The 22126-nt window shown below is 39.0% G+C and overlaps 2 protein-coding genes and 1 pseudogene across 2 annotated transcripts; all 3 read left to right on the top strand.

The window, feature by feature from the left end:
* The first annotated feature begins 6148 nt into the window (after nt 1-6148).
* Nucleotides 6149-8140, top strand: LOC149118975 (uncharacterized). Its single transcript, XM_089275288.1, has one exon. It carries the CDS (start codon nt 6170-6172, stop codon nt 8051-8053), a length of 1884 nt encoding a protein of 627 aa, XP_089131414.1. The 5' UTR covers nt 6149-6169; the 3' UTR covers nt 8054-8140.
* A 3990-nt stretch (nt 8141-12130) lies between these two features.
* LOC149118974 (uncharacterized) lies at nt 12131-13436 on the top strand. The gene is made up of 2 exons (XM_089282868.1): nt 12131-12360; nt 13007-13436. Exons 1-2 carry the CDS (start codon nt 12231-12233, stop codon nt 13201-13203), a joined length of 327 nt encoding a protein of 108 aa, XP_089138994.1. The 5' UTR covers nt 12131-12230; the 3' UTR covers nt 13204-13436.
* Nucleotides 13437-19767: 6331 nt separating this feature from the next.
* LOC149118973 (uncharacterized) lies at nt 19768-21679 on the top strand (annotated as a pseudogene).
* The last annotated feature ends 447 nt before the right edge of the window (nt 21680-22126 follow it).

Raw genomic sequence — 22126 nt, 5'->3', positions numbered from 1 at the left:
ACCTTAGCGTGCGTGCTCTAGTTCGCCTTAACCTTTTCTGCACATATAAGCCAGAGCTCTCCCTTAAGTTAGGACCTAAACAGAAATAAACACCTCACGACACACGGTTTTTTTTTGTTTTTTTTTTTGGTGTGTGACTTAAGCCTGGCTATAGCTGACTAATCGCATGGAGAAGTTTCATTTAGCACAGCAAGACCTGTTTAAGACAGCAAGTACAAAGCAGGGATCTTTTGTCATACCACCAAGACTTTTTTAATTTTGATAATTATTTGTCTTGTAACCTTTTTACATACGTTAGCTTCTATAATTTACAAACAAATTTAGGGTCTCTTGCATTTCTCGCGTAAAACGACACCTATTCGAGGTTTTTAATTTAGAAAAGTACCCCCATTAAAGAAACACTCGTGCAATTGAAAAGGTGTTTTTAAATAGAAAACAACCTTTCCTGTGCTTAATTTATTTAATTCTAATACTGTTTTTTCGACGCGAAGTCTTCGAGTTTGTATGTTCCTTCTAAAAGGAATAGAACAGGTTTCCCTCGGAATTGACGTTAAGAAAATTACAAGAACGCTTTGTCTCTTTTTTTTCCTTGTGGTCAAACATATCTGTCGCGATTCCCTGAGGCGAGACTTCATAAATCATTCAAAGACAACAAACTACTTTAATAATTGGTAAATTGTGCGATCATTTACTGAATAGACGAAACAGGTTTTTAACCACTTTTTTTATCGGTTAACTTCTTGAATTCCTTGGATGTCTTGAATCAACAACTGTGTCCCTGGGACAGGTTTACTAACACGTTGTCGCTAACTGAAATTACTGTGCGGGGCCAAAACCCGTGGACAGTTTGATTTGATTCTGACAGGAAAGTAAAGTGAACACGAACCTGTGCAAGAAAGAGACAGACAAAGCCCCGATGGAAGGAACGTCCTTTAATTTCATAACCCCTGGGCACGTGCCAGGATTGTGTCACGTTTATATTTATATTGTTAGACATTAATTTTTTCCTTTGATTCATGTTATTAGTGGTTTAATTACGCCACATAACCATTGTTTTTAGTTAACAAGAATCATCGATCGTGGGAATTAAATAAAAGAAAGTTTCGTTGCCTACGAATGTTGGTGATTTCCGTTGATACTTCTACCCGCCCCGGAGTGTTCTGCTCGTTTCTGATAATTGCTTCGCAACAATTACAAAAATCAATCGCCTCTTCCTTTGTTCCCCAAAGCTAAATTGTCTAAAACCTGTTAAAACACAGAAACGGGTGGTGAAACTACATTGTGCGGAGTAAATCCACTGGACAAAACATAATAGATTATTGAGTAAACGACAATTAGTTTGAGCATATCTATGTTGTTGTGTCTTCGAGAAGGCTAGAGAGCAAAGATGAGAAACTTGGTCAGTTCAATGGAAAATTATCAGCCTTTGACTCACGGTATTTTGCTAATGCAAGCATGATAAGTATTTTCCTTATGGCTAAGAGTAAAATGATGTCACGTCTAAAAAATCAGTATACCCGAAAGTCGAAAGATTGTTTCCGAATAAAGTTTTAAACGAAAATCGTTTCTTTCCATTATATTAATTATCTCTAACTGATATTTGTCAACAGGTTGTCACCAGAAGTAAACTAGCCTATCTGTGGTCTAGGTAGGTCTGGGTACATGACTACCACGCTAAAATAAAAGATTTTATTTCTCTGTTAAATGTTCTCATTAGAAAATAACAAAACAATTATTTCGTTTACCTTTTCACTTCGAAATCAAGGTTGCTTGCATACTTATTTCAGTTATTTTTCCGTCAAGTGACCTCGTCGTGTCATTGCACTCCTTTCACAGTGAAAACGGCTTTGATACAGGCATAAGCACAAGCGCAAGCACAAGCACAAAGATAGAATTTTGTACTTTTTCCTGTGCTTGCACTAATGCTTGCGTTTGCGCCGCAACAAGTGAAAACGAAATACCCGTCAGGCACAACACAAGCACAAGGATTTTTACCACACGTGGTTATGTTTTGCCAGTGAAAACACTGGACCCAGCTCACCTCGCGTAAACAGTTTTCCAAAATGGCGGAAGGTTCGGCTGATAGTTGATTGTGCTTGTGTTTGCTTCGAATTTCGTTTTCACTTGGGTCATCCCTATTGCTTACGTTTGTGCTTGCGCTTGTGCTTGCGTCGCTAGTGAAAACCAGGCTTTAGAGACAAAACATATGAACACGTAAAATTCAACCAATTTAACATTTGGGATACCCAGGAAACACCTTGTTAGCTTCAATAAACGTTTTCCTATTAAATGATTTAACTTGTGTTTAGTCTTCATGATCCCCTGTTGGTGGACTTGCTTCGCATGGTGGACGCCTGTCGCTTCACTAAAGCTCCTTGTTCGACTGAAGTTTCTAGAACACTTAAATAAAACCACAATCAATGAATTGTCCTTCTGATTTATAATAAAAAAACAATCATCATTACAATTGCTACAAGATCTTTTTCAAAATTTACACAGATTTTTGGCGGAGACAATGAACCTATTTTATGGACTAACCAGGAAGATATTTAGGCCATATGATATTGAGTGATATTTAAAGGTACATGTATGCCTTTTTATTGAACTACCGTCGGGAAAGAAACCCCACAAAAGAAGAGGTTAAGTTTTTGTTTTCTTAGTTCGTTTGTTGTCGTTTAAAAGAAAATTAGAGGAACCCCTTAGGTTTCTTTGGCTCGTGTGTCTCATTTACTTTACTATTGCTAGGCCTAAGAAAATTGAGGGACTACTTTACTACTATGAAAATATGGAACGTTATTTCTTTATTGGTGCAAAAGTCAAGAACGTTTCCTTTATATCCTTCAATTACAGCAATAGAAAATACCAGTTATCCCTTTAAGTACACAAAATAACATGGCCTTAAAGCATTTAAAATACCGGAACTGGTGGTAAATATTCCATTGGACAAAACAATAATCAATTATTCACTGCACAGCTATTTGTCTCGACATCTCGTGAATGAAGCCATTATTTCTTTGAGAGGGCCAAGAAGAAAGGTAGGAAATGTGAAAAATTCGTTGGCAAAGAAACATTTCATAATATTTATATTTTCTTGTACTCCACTTAGAGTAATACTACATTTTTAAAGACTGAATGAGTCGCTGAATCAAACCGACAATTATAAAAGAGATGAATATGTGTCGCAGGATACTTGATTAGAAAACCTGTCTTCGGTAAAATTGTTTAACTAAGCTACAATATACATCTACACAGAAATTTTATAGCCATTGCTTATTTTATGTTTTCATGAAGCTGTAGATTGAAAGACCGTTAGCATTTTTCCACTATATATCTGGAGAAACCTTTTAGAAATTGGCGCAATATATATGTATATATAAATTATCAGCTGATTCGCGACTATTTGTTAAACTTGTACAGTGTGGGCAAACTATACAGGAACTATGTTGGTGGGAACCGCGTTTAAGTTAGGAATGCTATATATGCAGGTAGACTGAAAATTTCATCATCTTACATTCACATCTTTCACATCTTTCTTACCAGTTTAGTCAGTCTCCCTTGCCCTCATCTCAGAGGACGGAAAAGAAATGTACCATAATGTATAACGAACTTTTTTAAATTTATAATTCACGCTGAATCTTCAAGTTCGAAGAGAAGTCTTGACATATGAGAACCCGACCAGTTGTGCGGCCTGGCCGACCATGAGTTTCCCATAACACATGAGTATCTCACCGGTCACGGTATTTAGAAGGTCGTGGGTTCAAACCCCGCTGGATACTCAGAAGTTAAAGAAATCTGGCCTCAGACAAATTTGACTTTTGACAAATTTATCTCTTTTTTTTTTGTTTTTTTGTTGTTTTTTTGTTGTTGTTGTTTTTTTTTTTTTTTTGCCGTAATGTATAACGTACGTGCGATCAGTTTTGCTCATTAAACCTTTTGAGGCGTTTTACCTCCCGTTCGCCTCCGTCGTTTCTTGAAGCTCCCTTACTTTTAAAGAAAGTGATTCCTTACAAAAATTGAGAATCTCGTATCGGAATTGTTAATTAAAAACGGGAATTAAGATCTAAGGAATAAAATTTAGTTCAAAGATGATTTTATAGTTTTTTGGTGGTTAATGGCTGAAGCCAGTCACCAGTATGTCATCACTGGTCGTGTAAGTTGGCGAGTCTTTCCGTGACTTTTCAGAAGCTTTCGGAGAAATCTCACGAATTGAGACCGGAAACACTTCGAGATCTACTCGATTTCTGTTCGAGATTTACTGGAGTTTTGTTAATCGATTTTCACTTTTCAAACGCGAACTTTAATAAAAAAATAAATAAGTGCTTCTTACAGTTTATGATCGGTAAAAGAGGCTTCAGTTTATTGATCGGTATCGTTTCATTGAATATCACATTTCGAATAGCGTAGTATCTAAATCTTAAGAAGTCTTGCGCAAAGCTGCTACTGGGTCTTAATCATTACTTTGCGATTCCATTAGACTTTGTGCAGATTTTTAGGAGTTTCAAATCTTGTTTCTTTTGATTTCTTTTCTCTCGTTTATTCGCTCTATCAAACTTTGAACTCTTTCTTGTTCCATTCTGATTGCCTCTTCTCTGTTTCTTCTCGATTTGAATCTGTTCGTTCACGTGTTGAGCTTCTCTGACTGCTGTCTCATTATACAAAAAAAAAAAAATTTTCAAATGTTGTTGTTTATAGCTAGTTCACAGGCGTGCCACTTAAAATGAAGGAAACAAATTTATCAACTAAACGTAATAGGCTTAAAAATCCCAACTGTACTAGCGGGAGGCAGACCAGTTGGCTATTAACAAGCATGACCGAGGAGTTGAACTAGGGTCTACCGAGAAACAACTCCAGCTTAGTGGTCAGAGCGGGACTTGAACCCGCGACCTCCGGATTTCAAGTCCGCGCCCTAACCACTCGGCCACGCTGCCTCCCAATTCTTGAAGTTCGTCGATTCATGATAAGTTCACTTTGTTCATCTTCTTCCTCTATTAAGCGTATTGTTTAAGTGTCGTGCTTACCCTCAACTGTGTTCCAAGCTCTACTGAGTTCAACGAAGGTTCTCTTTACATTATCGATAACTTTTTTTCTCATTGATGGAACACAACAACAACGTGAAATGACTAAGTTCTGCGTATTTTGGAGAACGCGAACGACGGCGGCCAATTTTTCGTATTTTAACTTGGAATTGAACTCTGGCGTTACATATTTAAGGGCACTGAACAGATCAAGACATTTGCGACCGCAAATTCGAATTAAGATAAAATATAATTTTTTTTTTTTAGGCGTTGTCTTCGGGGTCGACGTCGTCATTGCTTAACTTCCCTAACAACAATTCCCTAAGAAATTGTTGAGTGTGCCCTAAGCATAACAAAAAAAGTGAAGCCTTGGAGCCGACTGGCTCATAGCTGCCGGAGCTTATCCCGGTTTCTGTAGCATTAAGCGTCTAGGAGTATTTCTACTCCCCTGGATGGGATGCTAGTCCATCGCAGGTCACTCCCCCGCAATTTGTAAAGTTTCCCCAACAATTCGCTGGTGCCCATTTATACTCCTGGGTGGAGAGAGGCACTGTGAGAGTTAAGTGTTTTGCCCAAGAACACAACACAGTTTCTCCAGCCAGGGCCCGAACCCGGACCGCTCCATCCGGGGACGAGCGCACTAACAATGAGGCCAACGCGCCTCCAGTACGCACAATAGTGGAAAAAATCAATTAATGAACTGATTTTGCTATACGGTTAGGGTGTTGTGTCAGAATTCTTCACAATTATTATCCGCGTGACACACTCAGCTATCGCCTCGTATTCACCTTTTTGTTCTTGGCACTCTTTGACGTCATACGTGATCTATTACTGAACAGACACACGGCAACATAGAATCTATTTGTTAAATAAATAGTCAACGAGGCGCGTAGCGCAGAGTAAAATAACTTTTTTTTATTAAAAACGTCCCCGAAATATAGAAAACTGAGATGAAAACCCCCCAAGTAATGACGCCCACGCTTAACATATTTGCAGAACATGGTGTAACAGAACATGATGATTAAATACCGCAAGGTGATGGCTAAGCCAATGAAAACTCTTGAATTGCATCATCCACTGATATAATTTTTAATAAAATAAGCCATCCAGTTTCCCAACAGTTTGTGTTTTTGATTGCAGGTCCTACCAGTGCAATGGCTGCCAAAGAGAGCCTCCATTTGCTCATTTTTTTGGCTTTCCTCATAAATAGGCCACACGTGGAATGCAAAATCCTCAGCAATGAGATCCTCGCTGACAATAGTGACGCAGCAGCGAGAGAGAAGAGATTCGCAGTCGACCCCCTCAGCGTTATTGGCTTAGTTGTAAGCGTGGCCTCAGCAATTCAAGGCGCTGTATGTACGTTTACAGATGTCTGTGGTGGAGATGAAGTCACCAAAAAGCTCGAAGAGCTGGAGAAAAAACTGGATGCTATACAGACTGATGTCACTTCAGTAAGGAATGATGTCGAAGACATTTGGGAGGAATCAAAACGAAAATGGTACTTCAAACACATTGACAATATCATTCAACAAAGGAAGGAAGTGATTCAAGACTTAAAGAGTGAAGACTACTCTCAGCGGGCCAAAGACAAACAACAACGATTTATCCATGAGGTGTTTGGGACGACATCAAAAGACGAGTACGTGGAAAAAGCACTTTACCACATCCCCAAACTGGTCATCGAAGAGGGACTGGTAACCCATTACTTTGACGTCCAGCTCAGAGATGGCAAATCTACGACAGAGGCAGCCAAACTGACTTGGATTTTTATAAGAAAGCTCTTTCGATATCAAGAAGATGGCTACGCCTCTGTTGTGTTTGCAGCCTCCTTAAAGTATAAGAATGATGAAGCATCTTATAGCAGTACAATGTCTGAAGTGTGCGCTTGGTGGCCGAAGTCGAATGATCCTGAATATGAGAAGTTCTGCGCAAAATTTGTCAAAGACCCTCACGCCGAGGACAGAAGAAAACCTCAGCAGGATTTCCTTTTCAATATAAGAGATCTGGCTCTTGTTCCTGTTCAGCTTGTGCAAACTGACTGCAGTAAGTTCACGAATGCTAACGCCATACACTACTCTACTGGTTATCTGTATGTTGCACAACCTGCAGCCAAAAATATCTTGGTTGTTGACCCGAACACCTTGAATGTAGTCAAGACCCTCTCTGTACCCGGATCTCAATGCGGTGGAAGCTGCCATCCATTTGGCGTAAGTATCAAAGCAGAACATAAGTTGTTGGCAATAGCTGCCCAGAGCAAATTATCCGGAGGCGAAAGCAAGGTCATGTTGTTCAAGATAAGCGGAAATCTCGAAGAACCAAGCGGCATCAGCATAGAGCACTACTACACTATGCTTCAACTGTTAGATGTTGGTCGCAAAAAAGCCGATGTTAGAGACGTGGCCTTCTGTGGACAACGTTTTGGCTATGCAGATTACAACGGAGTCATAGAGACCTGGAGAATGCCAGATGAATTGTACTATGGTTGGAATGATGGTAAGCCAGAGCCGGACTTGTGGAGTCGCTACGATTGGTATCTCCGACGAATCAGAAACACTTACAAGGACCACCAATACTACCTTGGATGTTCAAACAGTGGCAGGGACTGGGTAGTAGAGAAGACAAACAGGGCTACAGTAGGAGATGGCGTAGGGGCGGTTCCGTCTGATTCCAGTGCAAGAAACGTGAACGAGATCTTGGACATCGCAGAAATCAAGGTGCTGTATGCGGAGTGGGGGCTAAACGATGGGCGCTCAAGAATGAATAAATTGAAGGGAATAGCCATGGACAGTAAGAGAAACCTCTTTTATTCCTCCGGCGGAAAGGTTTTTTCTAATAGCGTCTGTGGAGTGTATCAACGTACCTACGATGGCAAGCGGCACTACATAAGAGAATGGAACAAAGGATGCGACATCCAAATGTTTGGAATGGCCGTGGATGAGAAGGGATTTCTGTTCTCCATACAGAACCATGGGTCAAGCCGCAAATGTCTTTACAAGTTCCACCACGAGATCGACCTGGAAGACATCAACGTACCTTGAAAAGATGCCGCGAATTTCTCACTAGTACAATGCTGTAACATGCAGAAGATAAATGCATTGTAACCATTAAAGATGTTATGACACACACCCAGAGTAAAATGTCTTCATGACTCAGGACATAGTCAATAGAGGGAAATGGTTAGGAAAGCCGGTAAACATCAAAGAAGCAAACAAACGGGATGAGATCTATGTTGGAAGGTTCTTGACCCTGCACATCTTTTATTTTATGCTCATAGACTATGCATGAATTACGTTATCGTAATGCTTCTATTGGTTAGTTGTATGAACACACATGACCACCTTTTGTATTTTGTCAGGTTTTGTGCAGGGTCAACCCCCAAAAGCATACAGCTAAGAACTTTGCCAGGTTTCCTTACCATTTCCCTCTATTAACTATGGTCAGGACAACTTGAAATGGTTTTATTTTGACGGCAGGAAACAAGGCCAATTTTTAAGTCAATTATTGTATATTTTTCCCTCTCCCTTCCCCACCCCCACCTGAGTGAAATCAAGCGGTCAGTGGATGTTTGTTGTTTGTTAATTCATGATCGACAATGCAAACGTGAACAATTGTGAAATAATAACATCAATACAAAGCCCACGCTACTGGTCATTAAAAAAAGCGTATGAAAAGCAACTTCTTCTGCGTTTCATTTCAATTACGAAGAATTCTTAATGAGGTCTAAAAGAGAGAGAAAGAGAGAAAAGAAAAATCCAAGAACATTTGCTGATTTGTCCAAATCAAAGACCTTGCAATTGCCAACGGCCGAATTCGTATGTTGCGCTCGCGCAGATGCTATGGGCAACTTCAACAACAACGACAAATCGAGGCAATACAATACGATTAATGAGTTTTAAACGTAAAACTCTAAAACTACAGTCGGGGTGGATATAAAACGAAGTAAAAAGTGTCACAAACTTCTTTTTGTAACGTTAAATGCACCGTTCACGATAACTTAGGAAAGATGTTTCGACCAAAAATCTTTGGTCTTCGTCGAGTTGCCAGCATGACATACACGAGTTGTTGTTGTGTAATTATAAACTAATGAAGACCAAGGATTTACACGTCACTCCTAAGTTATCGTTTAAATTACGTTTAACGTTACAAAAAAAAAAAGAAAGACTTAAAAAGGAAATTAGAAAATTGCGAAATACAGCAAATGAGAGGAAAATGTTACAAATTAAAAGAAAAGCACTTTAGTCATACTAACTGCACGAAACTCACTAAGCGCCATGGATTTGTGTCGTCACTAATTATTCGCCGAGTATCACTGATCATCTGTCAAGCACAGACGTCTAGTTGCAAAGACGTCTAGTTACAAACCACCTTTTCTTTATTTTCCGCTAACATTTTTGGTAACATTAACATTATTAATTAGATTTCTTTGGAATACTGGGAGATGAGAATGAACCCTTATTGAAACGGAATTTAAACATCGATAAACAATTGGCTCCATTTGGCGCGAAAATACGCACGGAAATTTACCACTAACTGAAAAATTAATGACTTGCCGAAGGCAGCATGTCTGTAAAATAATTAGGGTATCTTTCTTTAAAATAGCAATGTTCCTTATCGTCTCTTTCTGTTCTACAGAAAGGGAAACATTCCCCAAGTTGATACCACGTAATAAGGCCTCAGACAATAAAGATTCCTCGACTGATCCTGCCTCGACTACCGCCATTGACAATCCCATACAGTATATAGAGGCATTCCCACTGCATACATCATACCTGAAGACGGGAAGTTCTAGAATCTGGGACTGTGAAATCCTATGTCTCCAGAGCCCCTGGTCTCGTTCCAAGGCTTTGCCAGCCACGGCGAAAAGGGCTATGGGGACGAGAATGATATGTTCACTATTTGAATGCTTGTTTCCTTCCCGAAATTATCTGCTGGTTTATATCCACCTAAAACCCTTTGATTACAACATGATATGAATGCCACTTCCGGTCGATATTTCTGTTTTATTTTATTACGTTCATTGAAAATTATCTTTGGAAGAGTTCAATCAGTGCATATTCACAGCAAGGAAACAAGCGTTTAAGTTAGTCGAAATCTTTTTTGTCCAATAATTTAGCCTATCAAGATATGCCATCTTTTCCCGGTGAGCTCGCCCAGGCGCTGCCCGAGGGCAAAGAGGGACCAGCGAACCGGCCTGGCCAGGTAATAGTAAGTGAACCAGAAACAGCGAACGCCTTATGTCAGTCTTGCCAACCAAAGAGAATTGTCTTGAGTGTGCTGGTGGTGGTGCGGATGCAATGGCCAGGTGTGAGGGAGGGTAGTAGCGATATCACGCAAGGTTTTTCAAGAAGCGTTGTGTGACAATTTGTGTACATTTACATGACAATGACACCCGCTGTCCCATGAACATTGCAGTGAACCTACCCTCGCTAATTTTTTTCTTCCAGGTTTATTTGTCGTCACCTGAGCGACATCTGAGCACAAGATTCTACGTGTAATCAAAGAACGCAAACATACATGATTTATCAGTGCTTATACCGGTGAACTATATCAGTATTTTGTCTGGAACGATCGGCAAGTGAGAGAGATTATTTACTATTGATTAGCTCACGGTTATAAAAACATAGAATTGAAGTTAAACTCAGCTACCTCTGGAAATCTGTATGATTTTAACTTGTAACTCTTAGAATATACAGAGAAAGGAAATGTGTGATTTGCCGACGACAAACGGGGTTGAAAGGGTTATCTAACACAAAGATAAGGGACAAGATGGCAGTTACTTCAGAGGAGTTAGTTTTGCCAACAACTTCCCCAGCTAATTTGCATGCAGTGTTGTCTGATGTTTCAGCCGGATGTCCAGTTATCAGCTCTTTTGTATTTAAAGTACACGTCGGAAAAAGCTTAAGTTTATTTTTAAATATGTAAATCTAGACAATCAATTGAGATCCATTTAGAGGTTTGCTCTGTAAGTTTGTAACTTAAGTGCGAGTTCGATTTCCTTGCTAAATGTGTATAAGCTTAATATTCAGCTCCGATGGTGATCTTTTATGGTCACTTTCGCATAATTACAATGCTAATAAGTTTCCGGCTGTTTGGCAGTTATTTAATAGCTGACAGTCATACAGAATTTCTCCATATTAATACGTAAATGTCAAGATAGTTTCAGTCAGTTTTACATACAGATTGTGCAAACTTAGCAAGTTTAACATTTATACATGCTAAAAAAAAAATAGATCAGCTCAGCTCATGAAACTGAAATTAACTGGGTTAAATATAGCGAAAGGTAATTTGAAGATAAATATTTCATTGCTTCTTTGCATCAACTTTTTACAACAGGATATTTTTGCTGAAGATAACTAGACTATGGTATGAATTTCTGAAGAAATGTTTTAGAAAACATTTTAAGATCGATAGAACCCTGTGCGCACTCTGATTGGTCAAAAGCTTGTGTTTTATCAGAGTATAAAACATAGAAAAAGAATGTATTATTGATTTTCGCCAGATTACCTCTATATCTTAAAGCAAATGAAGAAGCCTAAGCTGTGTATTACACTGTGATAAAGCACTCTGGACATTTGAAAACATTCAAGAAATGTGGAAAACACTCACCTGCGGCTCCATGTGCAATGAGGCATTTTCATAACTTATGTTTTCTTGGACATACAGGTGTTGAACTGTTCCCAATATGTGAAGGTGAATTAATCAACATGACACGAGCGTGGGACAAAGAAAAATTCTGAGTCCCCAACAGGAATTGAACCCATGACCTCCCGAACACTGGGAGGGCGCTCTATCCACTGAGCTACGAGAACTCATGGAGAGCAAGGTCATTTAACTGAGTTCATATATGATAGGTGTCCTGCATACTGCTAGGATCAACGCTATCAAATTCATATATGAACTCAGTTAAATATATGAACTCAGTTAAATGACCTTGCTCTCCATGAGTTCTCGTAGCTCAGTGGATAGAGCGCCCGCTCGGTGTTCGGGAGGTCATGGGTTCGATTCCCGTCGGGGACTCAGAATTTTTCTTTGTCCCACACTCGTGTCAATATGTTGATTAATTCACCTTCACATTTCATTACCGAGCTTAAAATTCTCCATCTTTATTAACTTACCACTGTTCCCAGTATGTTGACAGAGCTGACTCTCAAGTTGATTATTCTCTAAGTTCCACCAGTCAGACATTACCATGAGCTTTTCCTGACCAGTATATATATGGCCAGTCCAGGAAACAAGGAGCTTTCTGTCTCACAGCCTGAAAGTGAAGTGGTGACTGAGGAAGAGGTTGCTCTCATGACATCTGGAAGAGATACCTTGACAGTAGATCAGGGGAATAACTTCTTAGGTACTTATTTGAAGGATATATATTGTATGGCAAATGGACTTTGAAAAAAAAAACAGTCATGTCTCATGTAGCATGTTACTCTAACACATTTTATGCCAGTGGGTCTTACCATTTGATGCACACTGAAAATGATTATGTTAAAATTTGCTATATCTTGTGAGGCTTGGATTCAACATAGCCACCTGCCACTGCTTTGCTTAAATCTATGAATGAATAAAAGAAAAAAAAAAAATTACTGGGAAGATGAAAGGTGGTATGGGTTAATGAACAAACAAGATTTAATCATTAAATGACCAAGAACAAATGAATGATGAGTACAATAGGCCATTCCCGAGTTGGCTTTTGCTTCCATGTCAAGACGAGCCTTCTTGCGAAACCATCCGTATGAAAATGAGTTCCACCTACAGGTTCATTTTCATGCAAATGAAACTCCTTTTCATAGGAAAGGTTTGTTTGAGGACTAGTTTTGAAACAGAGGTACAAGGTAACTGCGTTACGTTTGTTATAAATTATATGATTATTCCTTCATCTCATAATTGTGATGCCATTACTGTAACTGCTGAATAAAGAGTGTATTTCAGTCAGTCATGTCATAATACCAATGATATTGTTTCCATTAATATGTTTTGCATGTTTTCTACAATAGACACTGGCTCAGTATGTATCAATTTACGAGATGAAGAGGATGATTTCTTTGATGGCAGCAGCATCACTTGTACCTATGATACTCAAGATGGTGTAGCTCACAAGAAAGGAGTGTTTCTTCCTGGACTGAAGGTTATTGCAACCATTACTGATGTGGAACGTGCACCAAGAACCCATCCATTCAATCCTAACTTGTAAGAAATGATTAAATATTGAATAATATAAAATTCAATGTTTACCTTTAAGTTTAGTTTTGAAGCAGAAATGTCTTCCTATTCATAGACACAGTAGCTGGGGCTTTTAACTTTGCTTGTTGGTCTCTTAAACATCAAAATGCCAAACCCAGAAATAACACCATGAAGGCCCTCTAAAACATACATGTAACGCCACTTGAGGCATAAGTAATTTGTGTTTATGCTCTTTAAATTTGAGTCCTAAGCTTTAAATTTTCAGAGGACCAGTCTATCATTGGCAAAATCACACTTAGTCTAGTAATTATGGGATAATCAATAATAATTATTATAATTATAAAGTCTAAGTTATTGCTCATTATTATTGCTAATTTAACATAAACATAAAGTAAGGATGATTTCTGGGTGTTAAAAATGAGGCAATCTTATAGATATTGACATCAGATAATATTGAAAATCAGGTCAGTCTTACATTTTACAATATTGCACAAAGCAAATCCAATGTGTTTAATTTTCTCTAACTGATCTTTACACATCCATTCCCCTTTTTGGCTTTTTGGTGTTACTTTTGTATTCTGCAACAGTTTTACTAGACCTCAAATTTAAAACAGACTTAATAGCATTAACTAAGGTCATTCCACCGAAACAGAACCTGCACTGAGATTTTTGTGAAACTTTGCCTATTGGTTGTTTATATTAAGGGAACTTAAGTTTTGAAATAAAAATGAGCGGTCCCAATGTTCGTTTAGGAGCAACAGCACCTTGTTTATACCCAATAAATCATTTTATTATATGGCTAGTTCGGTGAGTGGGCTAGATGAATCAAATCCTGCGCTGTGATTGGCTACCCGAGTGGGCAAGATGGAGCCATCTTGCCTGCTCGGGACTACGCGCCGTGTCCCGCAAAAAAATTTCCCCGAAAGCCATATATGTTCTGCTCGTTTCTGATAATCACTTCGCGACAATTACAAACATTAATCGCCTCTTCCTTTGTTCTCCAAAGCTAAATTGTCTAAAACCTGTTAAAACACAGAAACAGGTGGTGAAACTACATTGTGTGGAGTTAATCCACTGGACAAAACATAATAGATTATTGAGTAAACGACAATTAGTTTGAGCATATCTATGTTGTTGTGTCTTCGAGAAGGCTGAGAGCAAAGATAAGAAACTTGGTAAGCTCAGTAGAAAATTATCAGCCTTTGACTTACGGTATTTTGCTAATGCAAGCATGATAAGTATTTTGCCTATGGCTAAGAGTAAAATGATGTCATGTCTAAAAACTCAGTATACCCGAAAGTCGAAATAGTTTTTGGTTTTTTCATATATAGATCTTATTGAGATCTTTCATTCAAAAAAAAAAAGTTCTACGGAAAAAGATTGTTTCCGAATAGAGTTTTAAACGAAAATCGTTTCTTTCCATTAATTATCTCTAACTGACATTTGTCAACAGGTTGTTACCAGAAGTAAACTAGATATCTATGGTCTAGGTAGGTCTGGGTACATGACTACCGCTCTAAAATGAATGATTTTATTTCTCTGTTAAATGTTCTCATTAGAAAATAACAAAACAATTATTTCGCCGTATCTTTCACTTCGAAATCAAGGTTGCTCGCATACTTATTTCAGTTATTTCTCCGTCACGTGACCTCGTCATGTCATTGCACTCTTTTCAAAGTTCAAATGCTTAGTCTTATATGAAGTAAGTGGCAAACTGAGAACTTTTTTATACTAAGTTAGGCCTGGTTTTCACTAGAGACGCTAGCACTGAAGCGCAAACACAATAATTCTTATTTCACAGTGAAAACGACCTTGACGCAGGCATAAGCACAAGCGTAAGCACAAGCACAAGGATCAATTTTTTTTTTCTTATGCTTGCGCTTATGCTTGCGTTTGCGCCGCAACAAGTGAAAACGAAATACCGCTCAGGCATAACACAAGCACAAGGATATTTACCACACGTGGTTATGTTTTGCCAGTAAAAACACTGGACCCAGATTACCTCGCGTAAACAGTTTTCCAAAATAGCGGAAGGTTTGGATGATTCTTGCTTGTGCTTGGGTTTGCTTCGAATTTCGTTTTCACTTGGGTCATCCCTATTGTTTATGTTTGTGCTTGCGCTTGTGCTTGCGTCGTTAGTGAAAACCAGGCTTTAGAGACAAAACAGATGAACACGTAAAATTCAACCAATGTTAAAATTTAGGATACCAAGGAAACACCTTGTTATCTTCAATAAACTTTTTCCTAATAAATGATTTAACTTGTGTGTAGTCTTCATGATCCCCTGTTGGGGGACTTTCTTCGCATGGTGGACGCCTGTCGCTTCACTGAAGCACCTGGTTCGACTAAAGTTTCAAGAACACTTAAATAAAACCACAATCAATAAATTGTCTTTCTGATTTATAATAAATGAAACAGTCATCATTACAATTGTTACAAGATATTTTTCAAAATTTACAAAGATTTTTGGCGGAGACAATGAACCTATTTTATGTACTAACCGGGAAGATATTTAGGCCAGATGATATTGAGTGATATTTAAAGGCACATGTATGCCTTTTAATTGAACTATCGTCGGGAAAGAAACCCTACAAAAGAAGAGGTTAAGTTTTTGTTTTCTTGGTTCGTTTGTTGTCGTTCAAAAAAAAAAAGAAACAGAGGAACCCCTTAGGTTTCTTTCGCTCGTGTGTCTCATTTACTTTACTATTGCTAGGCCTAAGAAAATTTTGGGACTACTTGACTACTATGAAAATATGGAACGTTACTTCTTTATTGGTGCAAAAGTCAAGAACGTTTCTTCTACATCCTTCAATTACAGCGATAGAAAATACCAATTATCTCTTTAAGTACACAAAATGACATGGCCTTAAAGCTTTTAAAATACCGGAACTGGTGGTAAATATTCCATTGGACAAAACAATAATCAATTATTCACTGCACAGTAATTTGTCTCGACATCTCGTGAATGAAGCCATTATTTCTTTGAGAGGGCCAAGGAGAAAGGTAGGAGATGCGAAAAATTCGTTGGCAAAGAAACATTTCATAATATTTATATTTTCTCGCACTCCACTTAAAGTAATGCTACATTTTTAAAGACTGAATGAGTCACTGAATCAAACCTACAATTACAAAAGAGATGAATATGTGTCGCAGGATACTTGATTAGAAAACCTGTCTTCGGTAAAATTGTTAAACTAAGCTACAATATACATCTACACAGAAATTTTATAATCATTACTTATTTTATGTTTTCATAAAGCTGTAGATTGAAAGACTGTTAGCATTTATCCTCTGTATATCTCGAGAAACCTTTTAGAAATTGGCGCAATATAAGTGACCTACCTATACATATAAAAAAAAAATTATCAGCTGATTCGCGACTATTTGTTAAACTCGTACAATGTGGGCAAACTATACATGAACTATATTGGTAGGAACCGCGTTTAAGTTAGGAATGCTATTTATATATATATACAGGTAGACTGAAAATTTCATCATCATCCGTTCACATCTTTCACATCCTTCTTCCCAGTTTAGTCATTCTCCCTTGCCTTTTCTGAGAGGACGGCAAAGAAATGTACCATAATGTATAACGAACTTTTTTAAATTTATAATTCACGCTGAATCTTCAAGTCTTGACATATGAGAACCCGGCCAGTTATGCGGCCTAGACGACCATGAGTTTCCTATAGCACATGAGTATCTTACCGGTATCTGGAAGGTCGTGGGTTCAAACCTCACTGGAGACTCACAAGTTAAAGAAATCTGGCTTAAGGCAAATTTGACTTTAGACAAATTTATCATTTTTTTGCCTTAATGTATAACGTACGTGCGATCAGTTTTGCTCATTAAAACTTTTGAGGTGTTTTACCTCCCGTTCGCCTCCGTCGTTTCTTGAAGCTCCCTTACTTCTAAAGAAAGTGATTCCTTACAAAAATTGAGAATCTCGTATCGGAATTGTTAGTTAAAAAGGGGAATTAAGATCTAAAGAATAAAATTTAGTTTAAAGATAATTTTATAGTTTTTTGTGGTTAATGGCTGAAGCCAGTCACCACTATGTCATCATCGGTCGTGTAAGTTGGCGAGTTTTTCCGTGACTTTTCAGAAGCTTTCGGAGAAATCTCACGAATTGAGACCGAAAACACTTCGAGATCTACTCGAGTTCTGTTCGAGATTCACTCGAGTTTTGTAAATCGATTTTCACTTTTCAAACGCGAACTTTAATAAAAAGAAAATAATAACTGCTTCTTACAGTTTATGATCGGTAAAATAGGCCTCGGTTTATTAATCGGTATCGTTTCATTGAATATCACATTTCGAGTAGCTTAGTATCTAAATCTTAAGAAGTCTTGCGCAAAGCTGCTGCTGGGTCTTAATCATTACTTTGTGATTCTATTGGACTTTGTGCAGATTTGTAAGAGTTTCAAATATTGTTTCTATTGATTTCTTTTCTCTTGTTTATTCGCTCTATCAAACTTTGAACTCTTTCTTGTTCCGTTCTGATTGCCTCTTCTCTGTTTCTTCTTGATTTGATTTTTTTTTCCTTCAGGTATTGAGCTTCTCTGGCTGCTGCCTCATTATACAATTCTTGAAGTTCGTCGATTCATGATAAGTTCACTTTGCTCAACCTCTTCCTCTATTAAGTGTAGTGCTCAAGTGTCGTGCTTACCCTCAACTGTGTTCCAAGCTCTACTGAGTTCAGCGAAGGTTCTCTTTACATTATCGATAACTTTTGTTTCCTATTGACGGAACAATACAACAACGTGAAATGACTAAGCTCTGCGTATTTTGGAGAACGCTAACGACGGCGGCCAATTTTTCATATTTTAACTCGGAAGTGAACGTTGGCGTTACATATTTAAGGGCACTGAACAGATCTAGAAATTTGCGAAATTCGAATTAAGATAAAATATAATTATTTTTTTTTAAGGCGTTGTCTTCGGGGTCGCCGTCGTCGTTAGTTAACTTTCCTAATAACAACCGTCACGGACTTTTGCACTTTTTCTTTATGGTATCTCGCTATTACTAAGAGAATTGCTAGAATTCGCTGTGTAAACGGGTATTTTTATTGTCACCAGCTGTCACAGATTACATTTTCCGTATGGTGGGCTATGCCGTCACGGATTATGACAGCGAATGTAACCGGTTAGCTTTTCCGTCACGCATTATGATAGCCGTCATGGATTCTGTACTTTTTCTTTATGGGATTTAGCTATTAATACTACGAGAAGTGGCACATTTTTATATGTTTCCAGTTATTTTATGACCGTCAGGGATTATATTCTCCATCTCTTGGGGCTATGCTAGATCAGCCCGCACTTGATGAAGAAATTGTTGAGCGTGCCCTACGCAGAACAAAAAAAGTGAAGCCTTGAAGCCGACTGGCTCATAGCTGCCGGAGTTTATCCCGGTTTCTGTATCATAAAGCGGCTAGGAGTATTTCTACTCCCCCTGGATGGGATGCTAGTCCATCGCAGATCACTCCCCCGCAATTTGTTAGGTTTCCCCAACAATTCGCTGGTACCCATTTCTACTCCTGGGTGGAGAGAGGCTCTGTGAGAGTTAAGTGTCTTGTTCAAGAACACAACACAGTGTCCCCGGCCAGGGCTCGAACCCGGACCGCTCGATCCGGGGACGAGCGCACTAACCATGAGGCCAACGCGCCTCCAGTACGCACAATAATGAAAAAAATTAACTAATTAACTGATTTTGCTATACAGTTAAGGTGTTGAGTCAGAATTCTTCACAATTTTTATCAGTCACACACTCAGCTATTGCCTCGCATTCACCTGTTTGTTCTTACCACACTTTGACGTCATATGTGATCCATTACTAAACAGACACACGGCAACATAGAATCTATTTGTTAAATAAATAGTCAACTAGGCGCGTAGCGCAGACTAAAATAATTTTTTACTAAACACGTCCCCAAAACATAGAAAACTGAGATAAAAACGCCCCAAATAATAACGCGCACGCTTAACATATTTGCACGACATGGTGTAATTGCTCTAATAATACACATGAAAAAATTACTCGATTCTGATTGGCTAACAGCAGTGCAGTTCAAGTGTAACACCAGTGCAAATTACACATCGAAATTCTGGATTATGATTGACTGAAAGAAAATAGGAACTTTTCTAAGAAAATGATATCACATAAAATGATGACGAAAAGTTTGTGCTGAAACTTTGAAAAAAGTTTTCTTAGATGAGAAAAAATGGCTGCAAGAAAGATCTTCCGGCACTTCCTCCGCGCGAATTTTTTCATGTCTATATTATTAATAAGTAATCATACGGTTTTTCTCGTTCAATTTGGAGTTAATTTGCACTTGTGAGTTTTTCAAACAGCTGAAATTACACTCGCCGAAGCGGCTCGTGCAATTTCAGCTTTTTGAAAAACTCACTCGTGTAAATTAATTCCAAATTGAACTCGAAACCGTATGATTACCTATACAAATACAAGGTGATGGCTAAGCCAATGAAAACTCTTGAATTGCATCATCCACTCATATAATTTTTAATAAAATAAGCCATCCACTTTCCCAACAGTTTGTGTTTTTGATTGCAGGTCCTACCGGTGCAATGGCTGCCAAAGAGAGCCTCCATTTCCTCATTTTTTTGGCTTTGCTCATAAATGGGCCACACGTGGAATGCACAATCCTCAGCGTAATTGGCTCAGTTGTGAAAGTGGCCTCAGCAATTCAAGGCACTGTATGTACGTTTACAGATGTCTGTGGTGGAGATGAAGTCACCAAAAAGCTCGAAGAGCTGGAGAGAAAACTGGATGCTATACAGACTGATGTCACTTCAGTAAGGCATGATGTCGAAGACACTTGGGAAGAATCAAAACGACAATGGTACTTCAAACACATTGACAATATCATTCAACAAAGGAAGGAAGTGATTCAAGACTTAAAAAGTGAAGACTACTCTCAGCGGGCCAAAGACAAACAACAACGATTTATCCACGAGGTGTTTGGGACGACATCAAAAGACGAGTACGTGGAAAAAGCACTTTACCACATCCCCAAACTGGTCATCGAGGAGGGACTGGTAACCCATTACTTTGACGTCCAGCTCAGAGATGGCAAATCTACGACAGAGGCAGCCAAACTGACTTGGATTTTTATAAGAAAGCTCTTTCGATATCAAGAAGATGGCTACGCCTCTGTTGTGTTTGCAGCCTCCTTAAAGTATAAGAATGATGAAGCATCTTACAGCAGCACAATGTCTGAAGTGTGCGCTTGGTGGCCGAAGTCGAACGATCCTGAATATGAGAAGTTCTGCGCAAAATTTGTCAAAGACCCTCACGCCGAGGACAGAAGAAAACCTCAGCAGGATTTCCTTTTCAATATAAGAGATCTGGCTCTTGTTCCTGTTCAGCTTGTGCAAACTGACTGCAGTCAGTTCACGAATGCTAACGCGATACACTACTCCACTGGTTATCTGTATGTTGCACAACCTGCAGCCAAAAATATCTTGGTTGTTGACCCGAACACCTTGAATGTAGTCAAGACCCTCTCTGTACCCGGATCTCAATGCGGTGGAAGCTGCCATCCATTTGGCGTAAGTATCAAAGCAGAACATAAGTTGTTGGCAATAGCTGCCCAGAGCAAATTATCCGGAGGCGAAAGTAAGGTCATGTTGTTCAAGATAAGCGGAAATCTCGAAGAACCAAGCGGCATCAGCATAGAGCACTATTACACTATGCGTTAACTGTTAAATGATGGTCGCAAAAAAGCCGATGTTAGAGACGTGGCCTTCTGTGGACAACGTTTTGGCTACGCAGATTACAACGGAGTCATAAAGACCTGGAGAATGCCAGATGAATTGTGCGATGGTTGGAATGATGGTAAGCCAGAGCCGGACTTGTGTAGTCGCTACGATTGGGATCTCCGACGAGTGATAAACACTTACAAGGACCACCAGTACTACCTTGGATGTTCAAACAGTGGCAGGGACTGGGTAGTAGAGAAAACAAACAGGGCTACAGTAGGAGATGGCGTAGGGGCGGTTCCGTCTGATTCCAGTGCAAAAAGCGTGAACGAGATCTTGGACATCGCAGAAATCAAGGTGCTGTATGCGGAGTGGGAGTTAAGCGATGGGCGCTCAAGAATGAATAAATTGAAGGGAATAGCCATGGACAGTAAGAGAAACCTCTTTTATTCCTCCGGCGGAAAGGTTTTTTCTAATAGCGTCTGTGGAGTGTATCAACGTACCTACGATGACAAGCGGCACTACATAAGAGAATGGAACAAAGGATGCGACATCCAAATGTTTGGAATGGCCGTGGATGAGAAGGGATTTCTGTTCTCCATACAGAACCATGGGTCAAGCCGCAAATGTCTTTACAAGTTCCACCACGAGATCGACCTGGAAGACATCAACGTACCTTGAAGAGATGCCGCGAATTTCTCACTAGTACAATGCTGTAACATGCAGAAGATAAATGCATTGTAACCATTAAAGATGTTATGACACACACCCAGAGTAAAATGTCTTCATGACTCAGGACATAGTCAATAGAGGGAAATGGTTAGGAAAGCCGGTAAACATCAAAGAAGCAAACAAACGGGATGAGATCTATGTTGGAAGGTTCTTGACCCTGCACATCTTTTATTTTATGCTCACAGACTATGCATGAATTACGTTATCGTAATGCTTCTATTGGTTAGTTGTATGAACACACATGACCACCTTTTGTATTTTGTCAGGTTTTGTGCAGGGTCAACCCCCAAAAGCATACAGCTAAGAACTTTGCCAGGTTTCCTTACCATTTCCCTCTATTAACTATGGTCAGGACAACTTGAAATGGTTTTATTTTGACGGCAGAAAACAAGGCCAATTTTTAAGTCAATTATTGTATATTTTTCCCTCTCCCTTCCCCACCCCCACCTGAGTGAAATCAAGCGGTCAGTGGATGTTTGTTGT

This window comes from Orbicella faveolata, unplaced genomic scaffold (genome assembly GCF_042242905.1).
Source record: "Orbicella faveolata isolate gen_17 unplaced genomic scaffold, um_ofav_v1 contig_1, whole genome shotgun sequence".
Taxonomy (NCBI): Eukaryota; Metazoa; Cnidaria; class Anthozoa; order Scleractinia; family Merulinidae; genus Orbicella; species Orbicella faveolata.
Note: the sequence above shows the minus strand (reverse complement) of the source record. Positions and strands in the feature narration are given on the sequence as shown.

Coding starts and splice junctions, on each gene's coding strand:
- LOC149118974 (XM_089282868.1), top strand. CDS start 12,231: ATGGCCAGTCCAGGAAACAAGGAGCTTTCTGTCTCACAGCCTGAAAGT. Junction 12,361..13,006: donor TCAGGGGAATAACTTCTTAG/GTACTTATTTGA, acceptor TTTCTACAATAG/ACACTGGCTCAGTATGTATC.
- LOC149118975 (XM_089275288.1), top strand. CDS start 6,170: ATGGCTGCCAAAGAGAGCCTCCATTTGCTCATTTTTTTGGCTTTCCTC.